General features: G+C 63.9%; 1 protein-coding gene across 2 annotated transcripts in view; it reads left to right on the top strand.

Moving 5' to 3' along the window:
- The first annotated feature begins 234 nt into the window (after window positions 1–234).
- Window positions 235–14,565, top strand: part of LOC117654281 (integrin alpha-PS1) — a 99,744-nt gene continuing 85,413 nt past the window's right edge. For both annotated transcript variants that reach the window (XM_034400809.1, XM_034400799.1), the window contains exon 1: window positions 235–664. In XM_034400809.1, coding sequence (XP_034256700.1) covers window positions 480–664 — 185 coding nt within the window. In that variant the 5' untranslated portion in view covers window positions 235–479. The remainder of the gene's footprint in view (window positions 665–14,565) is intronic.

Below are 14,565 nucleotides of genomic sequence, written 5' to 3'. Positions count from 1 at the left end.
GTTTATGAGGCCAACGGTAGTCCGATTCAAAGTGCGTTCCTAGAACCGGCACCGGCCGATAGTGTCAATGCGGTGTCGGTTTCAGTTTCGAAGTCAGATCGGTGCCGGACGGTCCGGTCGGGGGGCTCCCCCTCCGCCTCCCCCTCCCCCTCACCCCGTCCCGCGGAGCCGGCGCGCCGCAGCGAGGAGTGAGTGAGTGGAGTGTATAGTATAGTCAGTCAGTCGAGCCCCGACCGTGCCCGGGCAAGGTTGTCGCTGTGCGCCGTCCGCGCCGTCTGCGCCGAGCCCCGCGGGCCTGTACCCGTGCCGAGCGTCGCGAGAGGATTACCCAGGATGTGCCGACTGGCCGGAGTGGTGTGACACCGTGACACTGTGTGACACGCTGTCTGCAGTGTCGTGTCTAGTGCGAGTGCAGTGCGCCAGCAGTGTGCAGTGAGTCTCGGCGGCGTTCTACAGTGGTGTGAGAAGCCGGCCCGAGAATGTGGAGTGCCCGCCGGTGCGCCGCGGCGCTGGCGTGCTGCGTGCTGCTGCTGCACGGCTGCGGGGGCTTCAACCTGGAGACGCGGCTGCCCATCATCAAGACGGGCAACAAGGGCGCGTACTTTGGATACTCCGTCGCGCAGCACCAGAGCCTCAACCCCAACCACGGCGTCGAGAACAACTGGTGAGTGTCGCCCGGGGAATGACAGCGGCAGAGTCGTCTTCGTTGTTCTGTCTCTCTCGCACTCGTGCGGCGTGCCGTATGGGCGTGAGAGAGACAGAGCGACGAAGACGTCGCGACGCGGTTGGCTGCCGTGAGTGGCGTGCCGCTCATTCACGCCGCGGCGTTGGCAGTGCGTCAGGCCGGTACCGGCGCGGCCGCTCGAGCCAGGTACCCGGTACTACAGCAGACTGATTCCGAGAGTCGGTTTCGTCGCTCTGTCCCTATCGCACCTGCACGGGACGCCCCATGAGTGCCAGAGAGACAGCGCGACGATAACGACTCTCGGAATCAGTCTGCAGGTACCCGGCACTGCCGGCACGCCGGCCCCGGGCCTTGACCTTCCTCCATTTCGGCTCCAAGGACTTCCACTATCGCGGAGAGCGGCCGCCGCCAGTGTGCCCGTCGCGTCCCCCTCGCGCGGGTTTCGCGTTCGCACCGCGTCTCGCCACTGTAAGCACGCTCTAAGGGACCGCGTCGTGTTCGGACGGTCTTTACCGCCTCGAATGAACCGAATCGACTGGGCGCGGTCGGGCGGCCAGCGATGGAGGCACGGAGGCACGGAGTAAGGCCCGGCCGGACCGGGATGCCTGCCTCTGCCTCCGCCGCCGCGCTGCAGGTGAGTCCACGTCAAAGGCACGGAGGAGGGGGCGGGGAGGGGCGGCGGCACGCACGTACAGCCGGGGCATGAGTGAGTACACAGACGTACCCACCAACTGTACCAACGCCGCGGCCTCGCCGTCAACAGAGTTCCAGGACGAGTGAGTCGGTGGCGTAGCTCCGCGCGGGGGAGGGCGAGGGGCTCCTCTGGGGGGCCATGACCTCTCCCTAGCAGCTACGCCCCTGTCAGTCTGTGAGGGCCGGCGTCAAACGGGCTGGGCGGGAAGAAAAAAGGTTGCCGCCATGGCGTTTCCCCGTCACAAATGCTCAAGTGCCAGACGCATAACGTCGTAGGCTGGCGGGGCGGGGCGGGGCGGCAAGATTGATGCGTGAAGACAGACGCAGTACTTGGAGTGTTGGCGGCAAAGGGTTACAGAACACCGCGCCGCTCTTCCCACTGGAACAGTTTTCCCGCCCTGGAAGTCTGCCGACCGATTCCGAGAGTCGTTTTCGTCGCTCTGTCTCCCTTGCACGCGTAGGGACTCTCCATGAGTGCGAGAGAGACGGGACGACTCTCGGAATCGGCCTGCTGGCCGGAGGGTGGCCGGCGACGCGGCGTCCCGGTCGCACGGAATCTGCAACCCGATACGGGTACGCCCTTGGAGGGTGGCCCGCAACCCGCGCAACGCCGCCGTCCTGGTGTGCGTTAGTGTGCGTTGCGTTCCCCCGCCAGTTTACACACCGCTGGAGTCGGCTGCCGGCCGGCCGGACACGTCCGTAACCGCGGTAACCCTTCTTGTTCTCGTCGGGGAGCAAATTGTTGTTCCGGAGAAACTCGGCCGTGCCCGTCAGGTCAGGTGCTTTGGCTGCTTTGGCTGCTTTGGCAGGAGGTGATTGGATCGCTGGCCGGGCTGTCCGGACAGGCGGGGCTGGCAGACACTGGCGGGACGGACGGGCTGGCAGGACCGTGCGGCGCGGCCGTCGGCGGGGCAGGTGGGGCACGCATTAGTGTCTGCATGCAACGGCAGTGGCGGCGTCAGCCCGCAGAGTGGTTCCGAGCAGTGTGGTCCGTCGCTCTGTCTCTGTCGCACCCCTGCGGTACGCCCCATGAGTGCGAGAGAGACACCGCGCCGTTCGGAGTCAGCCTGCCGGCCTCAGCGCTCGCCAGGCGTCAGCGAGTCCGTTTCTCGGAGCCTTCCAGGCATTCAGCATTTGGCCTAGACGACGGCCTGGCTGCCCTGCGCCCCGCCTCTGGGGCCCCGCCTCGCGTTACCGCGCGATCAGCAGTCGTTTTCAGCACTTGCAGCGGCGCGTGGCGTCGGGTGTCCGCTCCGCCCGCGCCACCATAGCCCCTGCATTCCCTGCTGCACCCAGTTCCGGGTACACCACCCGTCTGTCTGCAGGCTGATTATGAGCACTTGCTCTATTCGCTCTGTCTCTCTCGCACTCATGGGGCTTGCCGTAAGGGTGCCTGGGCCACAAAAGCAGTGCTCGGAATCGTCCTACTGGCTCATCACTAGAGTCCTGGGACTCTAGCTCGCCCTGGCCCTGCTGGCCTCCCTCCATGGCCTCTATGGTCTACAGGGACGCGTGGACGGACGGACACTCAGACAGTCGTCGGACGTACGGACGCGCAGAGGTATGCGTTAGTAAGCTTCTCGGAACACGGTGGGCCAGAGGCCGTTTGCCGCTTTGCTTGCCCGGGACAGTGTTTACCTGGCGTCCCTGCTCGTCCTTTTGTTGGCGCTGAGGCGGCAGGGAGGCTGCACCGTGCGGGGTGGGGCCTAATCAACAGGACCACAGGACCGCTTACAGTGTGAAATGCAGCAGGCGGCCGCGCGGTCCGCGAGCACGCCCTGCAGGGCCTCATCGCTGCCTGTCGCTCTCGCACCCTGACGGGGCGCCCCATGAGTGCGAGCGCGACGGCAACCCTGGTCCGAATCAGCTCGCGCAGGTGAGGGCAGCAAGTTCATTGAAAAGGACTCTCCTTGGAAAAGGCCGATTTCAAGGTGCGCTCCATGGAGACACCGCCGAGTCAAGGAGCACCCCCCCCCCCTCCCCCCTCCCAAGTTCTGGACTCCGGGGCCAATAATGGCCGCCGCCTGTCACGTCGTCCTCCCGGAGGACCCGGAGGACCTCGAGGAAGGTGTCGTAGAAAAACGACGAGCGTAAATAAATTTACCCGGAACGGTGATGTGACGTTTTGTAGCAGGCGGTAGTTCGAAACCCTTTTCCAGGCAGGGGCGTAGCGCGGTACCGGGATGACAGCGCCCCGCGCGCGGAGCCACGCACAGCTACGCCACTGCCCAACGACCGAGGAGACGAAGGCGACAAAGGACTTGGAGGAGGGGTCGACTGGCAGGCGCCCCCATGCACCCCCCCCCCCCCCCTGTCTCTCTCTTTTGCCCAGGTGCACGCGCATACCTGCGAGGCAGCAGCGCTGCTCTCTATTGTTTATCATTCCGGGGGGAGGGGGACATTCGCACCTCGGCTGCTGAATCTGCCTCATTGGCGGTTTTGTATTCATTGTCGTGCGTGAGCCGTGAGGCCGTGAGCGTGGTGTGAGAGCGCGCGCGAGAGGTTCTTGTTGTGATAATCGGCATTGTCGGTCTGGATGAGGATGAGGGTAAAGCGGGCCGCGCGGCGGACGTGGGGGAAGTTCGACGGGGAGGTCTCGGGTCTGGCAGTCTGGCGGTCTCGCCTAGGTCGCCGTGTTGTTGTCTTTGCGTATCGCGCGGCCCAACAGACACACATGGCGTTTTTTGTGCCGGCGCTACGCTACGCTACGCGGGCCATGTCGTGGCGCAGCGGGGCGGGCCGTGACCCCGATTCGTCGGCGCGCGGCGCCCTGCCCGCCGAACAAGAGCAAGGCGCAGGACGGCTCAATGAAGACACGGCTGCTGGTACACTACTACTCTAGTTTGGCGGCGGGGGCGCCAGCCTGCCTCACCGCGCGGCGCCGCGCCTGCAGTGTGTGCCCACAGTGCGGACGTGTTGTTGGCGAGCCAAGGCTCAAGCCAAGGCGAGCCAAGGGCAGCCAGGGCGAAGCAGCGAAGCCGGGTCTGCGGATGCGCGCCTCGATGCGTGGCGCCGGGACGGCCGGGACGGGGCGTCTGGGAAGGGCGGGGGGCGGGGGTGAAGGGCGCCGCGTCGGGGCGGAGGGGGCGGCGGGGGCGGGTCGGGGGTTGGCGGCCCCGCCAGGGCCCCACCCCCGCCTCTCTGCCGGTGGCGGCTGGATAGGCTGGATTAATGAATCACTGGGTGACGAGGCAGGGCGCCGCCGGACAGAGTGACACCAACGTGACACCGATGGCGTCTCACTGCTGGCACTGGTGGCGGTTGGCACTCCTCTCCTCGCTGTGTTTGTCTCGCTGTTGAGCCGGAATGGAACAGGGCTCTGGTCCAGCAGACTGGTTCCGGGAGTCGACTTCGTCGCTCTGTCTCTCTCGCACTCCTGGGGCGTCCCGTATAGGTGCGAGAGAGACAGAGCGACGAAAACGACTCTCGGAATCAGTCCGCGGCTCGGACAGCTCGGGATGAAGTGGGAGGCGATGGGAGGGGGTAGGTTATCGGCGGCGCAATCACTCGTCGTGCTGCTCCGACTTGGACGTCTTCGACGGGGTGGCGTCCGCGGCGTGCTGGTCTTGCTCGTCCGCGTGCCCGCCCGCCCCCCGGATCCACGTCCTCGCCGTCGTCGGCGTCCTCGCCCCGGACGCGTCCCTCACGGCCCGTCCGCGCTGGCCGCGCTGCGGTGCAGCAGTTTGACTCCGAACAAAGTGCTCTCGTCGCGCCGTCTCTCTCCAACCCTGCCGGCACGCCGCTGGAGTGCGAGAGAGACAGCGCGAGCCAGCCTGCAGCAGGACGCCGCGCTGCTCTTCTTGGAGACTACAAAGAACAAATTGTGGCCGAGCGGCGCAGCGCAGGGATGCGCGCGCGCTGCGCTGCCCGGACGGAAAATTAGTTTACCCGCGCGGGGAGTTGAACCCGCGACCTTTTGGCGAGCACGGATGCTGGCGGCTGTTCCGCGCCATCGCACACGGACGGCGCTCGGCGCGGGGATGCCGCCGCCGTCCTGGCTCCCACTGCTTCCCATGAGGGTGGTCGGCTGGGCGCGGTGCGGGCGGGGTGCGAACGGCCGAGCGAGTCAGAGGAACTTTCTGTCGCTCTCTCTCTCTCTCTCTCTCTCTCTCTCTCTCTCTCTCTCTCTCTCTCGCACTCTCACGCAGAGCCCCTTGAGTGCGAGAGAGACAGAGCGACGGAACGCCTCGCTGGTCTGCTGCGGAGCAATCTGCGTGATGCATCCGGACGCGCTGCTGCAACGCGTTGTCGCCCGTCACGGCCGTCAAGTCCGCGACCGCGGCACCGCGGTCCGAGGCGGAGAAGCGATAGGAAGATGAATCGAGTGCGCGGCCGCGGCGAAACATGGCGCGGTGTTTTCTCGCGGGGGAAAAGGGGGAGGGGGAGGCGATAGGAATGAATTATTGCCCCATTTTAGATCGACACACGGCAGGGAGAGGGAGACGCGTGTACATGAATAATGCCCGGCCGAGCGGCGCGTCTTGCCGCGTCTTGCGCCGAGCCGCGGCGCCGCATCCGCCCGATACATTTGTCATATTATTTCGAGGGGCTTCCACTTATACGCCCCTCTTTTACGATTGCCATTGGGCCATTAGCATTCCCGGGTCATTCTGGTCATTTTTGCCCCGTCCCTGTTGCCTCGTTCCCCCTTTTGATTTACGAATAATAATGAAATCACGACAGCGGCGGGCGGGACCCATTGCCATGGCCGGCCAGCCGGGACCAGCAGGGCCGTGCAGGGCGAGCAGGGCAGGCCCTTGACGGCGTTGACGACCTCGCTTTGCATGCGTGGGCGTCCCCTGCCGTTGTTGTTGTTGTTGTTGTTGGCGGTGATGCTGTTGTTGTTGCCGCGGGGTGCTTAATTAATTGTCACTCACTTAGGCCCTGAGGGGCGTATCAGCTCTTGATACGGGGCCGTGGGCAGCCATGGGGCGGCCGTGGCGGCCCAGGGCAGGGCTATAGCTCATCCTCGCGTGACAGGGGCGCTGCGGGGACGCCTCGTCACAGTGGGCCAGAAGACCGGTGGAGGCGGTCAAAATCCCGGACGCGTTTTGAGCTCCAGAGTCGCTAAATGGGACTCGAACCGAACTTGTGACCCCACCAATGGATTGCTCTTCGAACGAGGAATCCATTGGTGGGGTCACACGTCCGGTTCGAGTCCTGTTCAGCGACTTTGGAGCTCAAACCGCGTCTGGAGTTTTGGCCGCCGGCGCCGGTCTTCTGGCCCACTGTGCTCGGCCTGGGCGCCTGCCTCGGCCCGCGGGGTGGAGAGGGGCTTGCTGTGCCACCGCAACCCCACCGGCAGCGAAAACACAAGACAAGGGGCGTCGTGTCATCTCGGCCTACCGTGCGATTCAGAGGAGCCGTTTCGTCGCTCTGTCTCCGTCGCACTCGTGGGGCTCGCCATTAGGGTGCGAGGGAGACGGAAAGATGAGCCGCGCTCCTCTGCCATAAGCGGGCCGCCATCGGCCACACGTGACAGCGCCTCGCTCATTGCTCGCGGGGCGTAGGGCCGTATGCACGCCCTGGCGCTCCTCGGCCTGTGTGATGGTTTTACGGGCGTCCTCGAGGCGCGGCGGGGCGGGGCGGGGCGGGGCGGGGCGGGGCGGGGCGTTCTCCGCTAACGAGCGGCGATGGGCGGAGGACCGCGACGAGTAGAGCACCCGGCCCGGCCCCGCGGACGCACCGCCGCCGCGAACGCCTTGGCGAACGCGCCCTCGCCCTTTGGGGCGAAACCTGAGGAGGTCTGAGGGGTGGTGATGGTGGAAACAGTACTCTTTCCCCGTTTACAGCGAGAACGTGTTGCTTTTGACCTACCTATACCTTTCAGGGGACGTCTCGAGGTCAAAGAGGCCAATTATTGTCTCTCTATGGATCCGATGCTATCGCCATGCTCCAGCCCCACGAGGATGAATGAGTTGCACGGGTGTCCGTCGTCGGCGTGCTTCAGGCAGACACGCAGGAGACAGTCACTCTTTAGACAAACTGCAGCATGTAAAGCATGCTTCCTATTTCTTTTCAAATTTCCATCCAAGCGACGTTTCCCTCAGAAATGGTTCATTTTGCGCGTGCAAATCGCGGGGCACTGCTGCGGGCGAGGCGTGGCGAGGCGGGGCGAGGCGGGGCGAGGCGGGGCGAGGCGGGGCGAGGCGGGGCGAGGCGGGGCGAGGCGGGGCGAGGCGGGGCGAGGTGTGAGTGGGCGGGGCGGAGGGCGAGCGGGGCGCGTGCCGGGTAACCAAGTGGGTGCCGATCGTTACTCACCTCGTTAAGTCGTTACAGCGCGTTACGGACGGACAATGCGCCGATATCGCATGTCATGCGCGTTATGCCTAGTCATGCATGCACCTGAGAAGAAGAAGAAGGGGAGAGAGAGAGAGAGAGAGAGAGAGAGAGAGAGAGAGAGAGAGAGAGAGAGAGAGAGAGAGAGAGAGAGAGAGAGAGAGAGAGAGAGACAGAGAGAGAGAGAGACAGAGAGACAGAGAGAGACAGAGAGAGAGAGAGAGAGAAGAGAGAGACGATGGGAGGGGGCAATCTAGGCGTTGTGGGAGGAGGTAAGAAACATTAGGGGGAGGGGGAGGAGTGCGTACAGTACAGACCCGTTCGGCTCGTTCGTCTTGCGCTCGTTTTCTTTTGTGTAATTTATGTGTTATTTTGTAATTACCTTTAGTGGAGCGTGGCTGCTTTATGAACGGTAGCTATGCCGGGATTGCTGGGGGGCGGAACCAGACGGGACTGCATGCTGGATGACGGACTGGTATGGAAAACTATTAATTTCTCCCTCACGGTCCACCGCGCCTCGCACCGCGCCGCCGTGCGCCGCCTTCTCACGTTGCATTGTTTCCGGAAAGCTTCCCGCCGTGCTGTGTCGAGGCAAGGAAGTGACAGCAGTGGGCCAGAAGACCGGTGGAGGCGGTCAAAATCCCGGACGCGTAGCTCCGGAGTCGCTAAATGTGACTCGAACCAAGCGTGTCACCCTACCAATGGATTGCTCTCCGAACGAAGAATCCGTCGGTAGGGTCACACGCTCGGTCCGAGTCCTGTTCAGTGACTCAGGAGCTCAAAACGCGTCTATAGAATTTTGGCCGCCGGCCGCTGGTCCTCTGGCCCAAGTCTGGCCCACTGTGCTTCGCAGCTATGCCGAGCGGCGGCAGTGCGGCCAGCAGACTGATTCCTAGAGTCGTTATCGTCGCTCTCTCTCTCACCTGTACAGCGCGCCCCACGAGTGCGAGAGAGACAGCGGCGAGAACGACTCTCCGAATCAGTGTGCAGCTGGCAAGCCGGAAACGGAGGCAGGCAGGCAGCGATCCAATAAGGTTCACGTTCGGGCGGTGCGGGCCTCGCCGGGCCTCGCCGCGGTCGCGGGGCTGCGCGCACCTCTGCTGCTGCTCCTACTGGCCCCGTTCCGACCCGGCGCCCCGCCCCGCCCCGCCCCGCCCCGCCCCGCCCCGCCCCGCCCCGCCCCACCCCGCCCGCCCCGCCCCGCCACGCCTCTGCCGGCGTGGTCGGCCACGCAGAACGCCAACAAAACACCACGCCCGGCGTTCATAGCCTTTGGCCCCTGGTGCGAACGCGCCTCCTGGGCCGCGCGCGGCAAGTGCGCGCTGCGCCTACACTGCAAAGCGCCGACTCAAAAAGAATAATTCCAACGTCATTTCATGCGTCAATATCTCCGAAACTGTAAACATTACGATCCCCATGCAAGGTGACGTGACACACATTCAAAGTTTGATTCCCGAAATTTGTCATCCCACGCACCCATAGTGTCTTCATCTGCAACCTGCCGTTGTGAAGATAAAGGACATCTGAAAGTGGGAACTGTCCAAAGTGGGCCAGAAGACCGGTGCAGGCGGCCAAAATTCTAGACGCGTTTTGAGCTCCAGGGTGCAGCGTGGCTGGCGCGGCCCCCGCGACGGTCTGGCAGTGCCGTCCGCTGCACTGCCACCGCGGGCAGGCTGGGCCGCCCGGCTGCGCGACTCACTCACTGAGTGCTTTAGGCCCCTCCCGATGCGTAAAGGGGAAGGGTCTAAAATTGAATCGCCACCGCGCCACTGCAGTGCCACGCAGTGCCACGCACGCTTGCACGTAATGTTTCGTGTTCGAGTGTGTCTGTGTGCGCACTGCGTGTGTGTGCGTGGCAGCGGCACTTTGCCACAGCAGACGACGCGAGGGGAGGTCGTGGGAGACTTGCGTCACTAGCGTCACTGTAACCCGATGATTCTGAAATGGCGCTACCGTTTTTCCCGGTGACGTCTACACTACAATTTCGATTATGCTCGAGTGTTGTGTGTGTGTGCGTGTGTGTGTGTGCGTGTGTGTGTGTGTGTGTGTGTGTGTGTGTGTGTCTGTCTGTCTGTCTGTCTGTCTGTCTCTGTGTGTGTGCCAGCCTCGCGCCATTTGGGTCCTTGGAACTAGTTCCAGCTCGTTGCTTCTTGAAAAACTGCTTGGTGCCTCAAGACTGCAGGCCGCTGGTGTCCCTCCCCCCCCCCCTTCTTTTTTGGTGTCCCCGCACTCGGCCTTGAACCCGTTAGCAACAAAAAGCGCCTTCCTGATTGGCTGGATGATGAAGCAGACTTCCCTCGCGAGGCTCTCTGCCTGCCTGCTGGTGCCGACTCTGCGCATTGCCGCGCTGCACAGTGGGTTTAGCACACTGATAAAGCACCGGTAAAGCTCAAGCCGGACGAATTCGAAAAACGAAAACAACGCGCCGGCAAGAAGTATGAACTGGGCTGCTGGGCCGTTCGTTTGCTGCGTACACAGACACACTCACACAGAGAGAGAAAGGTGGAGGGGTGCCCCCCCCCCTCGCCCCTCTCCACCATGAAGTCGGAGTCGAGTCGGAGTGAGTGCATTGGAAACGTTACGGGCCCACATCGAGCACCGCGCCTTGCTTTCATTTACCTCATTTTTTATTGTTTTTGTTTTTGTTGTTGGTGCGGGGAAGTGGAGCCGCCACGCCGCTACCGACCCCACGCGGGGCTCTGGACCAAGGCGGCGGCGGGGTAGGGCAGGGAAGTGCGTGGTGGGGCGTGGCGCGGCGGGGCGGGGCGGGGCGGGGCGGGGCGGGGCGGGGCGGGGCGGGGGCGGGGCGTAACCCCGTACAGCAATACCGACTTGTTTATGGAGACCCGGGTCCGGCGGCGTGGTCGTGGCCATGCTCGTCGCGGTGCTGTACGGACGGAAGTCGGCGCCAGGGCAAGGCGCGGGCAAGGCGCACGGGTCGGGCAGCCCGGCCGCGTCTCCTCTGTGGACGACGCGGAGGGGTCAGCGAGGAAGAGAAGGGGGAAAGGGGAAGTCAAAACAATCCAAACACCTGCGCGGGCATAGAGGCGATTGAAAGGGCGTGGGGCTCTGGGGCCCCCCTGGCTGGCCGTGGGGCTGAGGGCGTTGGCCTTTCCGGGGCCCTGGGCCTGGGCCCTCCACCCCGTGGGCCTTTCGGGCCTTTGAGCACAGGGCGGGGCGCGGCGAGGCGCGGCGAGGCGGGCCCTCCGCGTGTTAACACATGTCACTGATTGCGCCACCACCGCCTTGTTTTATGTTGCGGCTCCTATTTTACCCCGTTTGGCCTGGAAGAAGCACGTCGCGCCCTGGCAGCAGACTGATTCCGAGAGTCGCTTTCGTCGCTCTGTCTTCCTCGTGAGTGCGAGAGAGCCAGAGCGACGAAAACGACTCTCGGAATGAGTCCGCAGCGTGGCAGCAGGGCGGCACACGAGGTTGAAGAATGTGGTGCAGGCGGGCTGACTTGCAGTGGGGCCTCCTTGTTTGAAAGCCGCTGGAAGGGTAAACACAAATACGCAGGGCTCACATACGGGGTAGGCAAAGCAGCCAGCCGGTCGCAGCCGACGCTTGGAAATGAGGAAAACCCGTTGGCTTCACTTTTGACAGTGTCGTCGCCGCAGCGCGAGCGAGCGAGCGCGCGAGGGAGACGGCGGCCAAAACGAAAAAGAAAATGGGTTGGGTTTGCGCCCCGCGATGCGTGCAGCCTATGCAGCCACACTGCATTCCGTTGTGAGCCGCGCCATGTGATGTGCCGCGGCGGCCGCGACGTCCTCATCTGCGTGCCAAGGCTAGCGGACGACGCCGGGGTCGCGGGTTCGAGTCCCGGCCCCCGCGGTTGACTTTTTCCCCGCGCCGCCACCGCCGCCTGCTGGGACACAGGCTGACCCACTTGTGTGTTTTAATTTCTGTTCCCCCGCGACGACAGTGGGTCACAGTGTGTCGGGAAGCGACGGGCCAATTAGCACCGCGTCGTCGCGGGGCGCGGCGGGGCGGGGCGGGGCGGGGCGGGCGTGTGGGTGCAGCAAATCGAAATGAAGGAACGGCCGAAGCGTCGCCCGAAGTAGACTTCCCGGCAGTGGAGTCGCGCGTTGATAAGAGGAGGCTCGCCGCACTCTGCTCACTCTGCCTCTCACTCCCGCACCACGATCGGCCTGTCGCTCTCTCTCTCTCTCTCTCTCTCTCTCTCTCTCTGTCTCTCTCTCTCTCTCTCTCTCTCCCTCCCTCTCTCTCTCTCTCTCTCTCTCTCTCTCTCTCTCTCTCTCTCTCTCTCTCTCTTCGCCATCGCGTGTCATCTAATCCCCGTGAATTCCTTGCGGGCCGTGGCGGCCGCAGCGCCTGGCAGTGTAACGCTAGTGCCCGGCGCGCTTATCGCTACCGTTGATGGAAAGTGGTGGAGGATCAGTGCGAGATGGCCGCCGCCACAGCCCTGCCGCCAGTCTTGTCGGTTTCGCGGCTTATCTCCGAGCAGCGCGTCAATCAAACGGTCGCTCCGTCTCTCTCGCACCCGCGGGGCGTCCCTCAGGGGTGCGAGAGAGACGGGGCGACGAAAGGACTTCGGCGGAGATGGCATGCATGGCGGCGGGCAGCGCGACAGCGTGACAGCCTTCCGACGAGGAGGTCGCCGAGGAGGATTACTCCAGACTTGCCCCAGACTGCTCTTCACCCGCCGGACGCCACGGATGACTTATTCCGACAGTTCGGAATGCCGAGCAGTCGTCGCTGCATTTCTTCATCTTTTTGCTTCACGTATAGTCTCTCTTTTTTGCAGTGTGGTTTTCCTTTATTTCATTTATTTAATCCTTTATTTCACTTTTACCCGAGAGCGCAGCGCGCGCGCCTCTCCGAAAGCGTCCTTGGCCTTGGTCAGGTGGGTGCGCTGCGTGCACCATTATCCACGCCGCACGCCCACGCCCCGCCCCGCCACGCCCCGCCACGCCCCGCCCCGCCACGCCCCGCCACGCCACGCCCCGCCACGCCCCGCCACGCCACGCCACGCCCCGCCACGCCACGCCCCGCCCCGCCCCGCCACGCCCCGCCACGCTGGAGGCCGTGTACGCATGAGTGTGTGTGTAAAGGGGAAATACACAGCGCACTCCAAGCTCGCGCAAGTCGTGATAAAGGTCCCAGGAAGGCAAGGACGTCGTCGTCGCTGGCCGGCCAGGCCCCGCACCGCAGTGGGCGGAGAGTGTGTTGTAGTAGTGTAGTGTCGTATGGTGTAGGCACCCATTTACACGTGTTGCTGTGACCGGTGGCACTCGTGCGCGCACACACTCTCTCTCTCTCTCTCACACACAGACACACAAACACTCCCACAGACACACTCACACACACAAACAAACCAACACGCGCGTGTCGCACATGTTGGTGTTGCTCTGCTGCGCCCATTGTCCGATCGGAATGTCAAACCGGCGGGGCCTATATGTGTTGAAAAACTCGCCGGGAATCCAGCCTGGGGCCCCCAGTAGACTGATTCCGAGAGTCGTTTTCGTCGCTCTGTCTCTCTCGCACACACGCGCGACGCCCCACGAGTGCGAGAGAGACGGAGCGACGAAAACGACGAGGCCCTGCTGGTGGAAAGGCGGCCAAACGATTTGTGTGACTTGGCGAGGCCGTGCTTCACACCCGGGCTAAATAAAAAGCGAAGGAAAAGGCGAAGGCGGAAAATTAAAATACATCAAGCTGCGGCGGGCGACACCAAAAACAAATAGCCTCCGAGCGTGCGTGTGTGTGTGTGTGTGCGCGCGGGGCCTATATTGCCCCGTTGTGACCGTTTCCTCCCGGCTCCCGGGGCCGTAGGCAGCAGGCTGCGTCCGAGCCGCGCTCTGTCTCTCTCGCACTCGCGGGGCGTCCCGTATAGTCCCGTATGGGTGCGAGAGAGACAGACGCGGCTTCCACCTGCCCGGCGAGAGACGCGGCGAGACGCGCCGCCCACACTGGACATTCCGAGGCGGGCTGAGGCTGAGGCGGCCGCGTCCCGGTCCAGCCAGTGGAATATGGAATGTTTGAATTCCCTTATCGGCCCGGCATCTCGGCGGGGAGCCTCCCTCCTTTCCTTGCACCGGGCCGTGGCCTGGCCGTGGTCTGGCCGTGGCGAGCCGCGCCGCGCGGGAAAGGAAAAGGATGTATCGGGGCGGCAGCGGCCTGCCGGCCGAGCCTGGCGCTTCATTCATTACCGCCACGATGACATCACCTCGCGGACGCGGGGCTCCGCGTGGCGCCGCGTGGCCGCGGATCGTGCTGTGGGAGTGGCCGATGGCCTGCAGCTCGGTTCCGAACGGCGTCCGCGTCGCGCTGTCTCTCTCGCACCCACGAGCCTCGGTCGTGAAAGAGACAGAGTGCGACGACATCGTCTGCATACGCAAGTAAACACACAAGAGCGCGTGCGGATGGAGGCGGGGCAGGCCGCGCCCTTCGGCCGCCACCACACTGTCCTGGGCACTAACTGAAGTGCTCGCTGGACGCGGGGTGACGTCACGGCGTCGCCACGCATCGCCACGCCCGGCGCCCCGCGAGCCACCGCCGCTATAGAGGAAGTGGCTTTTTTGCACACGCCGCGACGCCGGCCCGATTCTCCCCCCGTGCCCCTCCCCTCCCTCCCCCCCTCCCCTCCCCTCCCCCTCCCTCTCTCCCTCCCCCTTCCCCACCAGCAGGACAGCTGGGAACCGAGCGAAACGTGCGGAACGACAATCTCTGCGTGCCGTACCGGTCAAAGTGGCCAGCGACATCCAGATAAAATTTTGCAGCGACTGGACCTTTTACGCAATCATTTTCGTCACGATGTAGAAATTGTTCCGCTTTGTAGTGTTCTTGTAATCTGCGGTCGGTCGCCGCGTTGACGAGCATGGCCCGAAGTCCAGGCGGCGGTGGCAGGTTCGCGCCCTGCCAGCTGACTCTGCCAGTGGTGTGACAGT

This window comes from Thrips palmi, unplaced genomic scaffold (genome assembly GCF_012932325.1).
Source record: "Thrips palmi isolate BJ-2018 unplaced genomic scaffold, TpBJ-2018v1 HiC_scaffold_1, whole genome shotgun sequence".
Taxonomy (NCBI): Eukaryota; Metazoa; Arthropoda; class Insecta; order Thysanoptera; family Thripidae; genus Thrips; species Thrips palmi.
The sequence above is the reverse complement of the archived record's forward strand: the minus strand, read 5'-3'. Positions and strand labels throughout refer to the sequence as shown.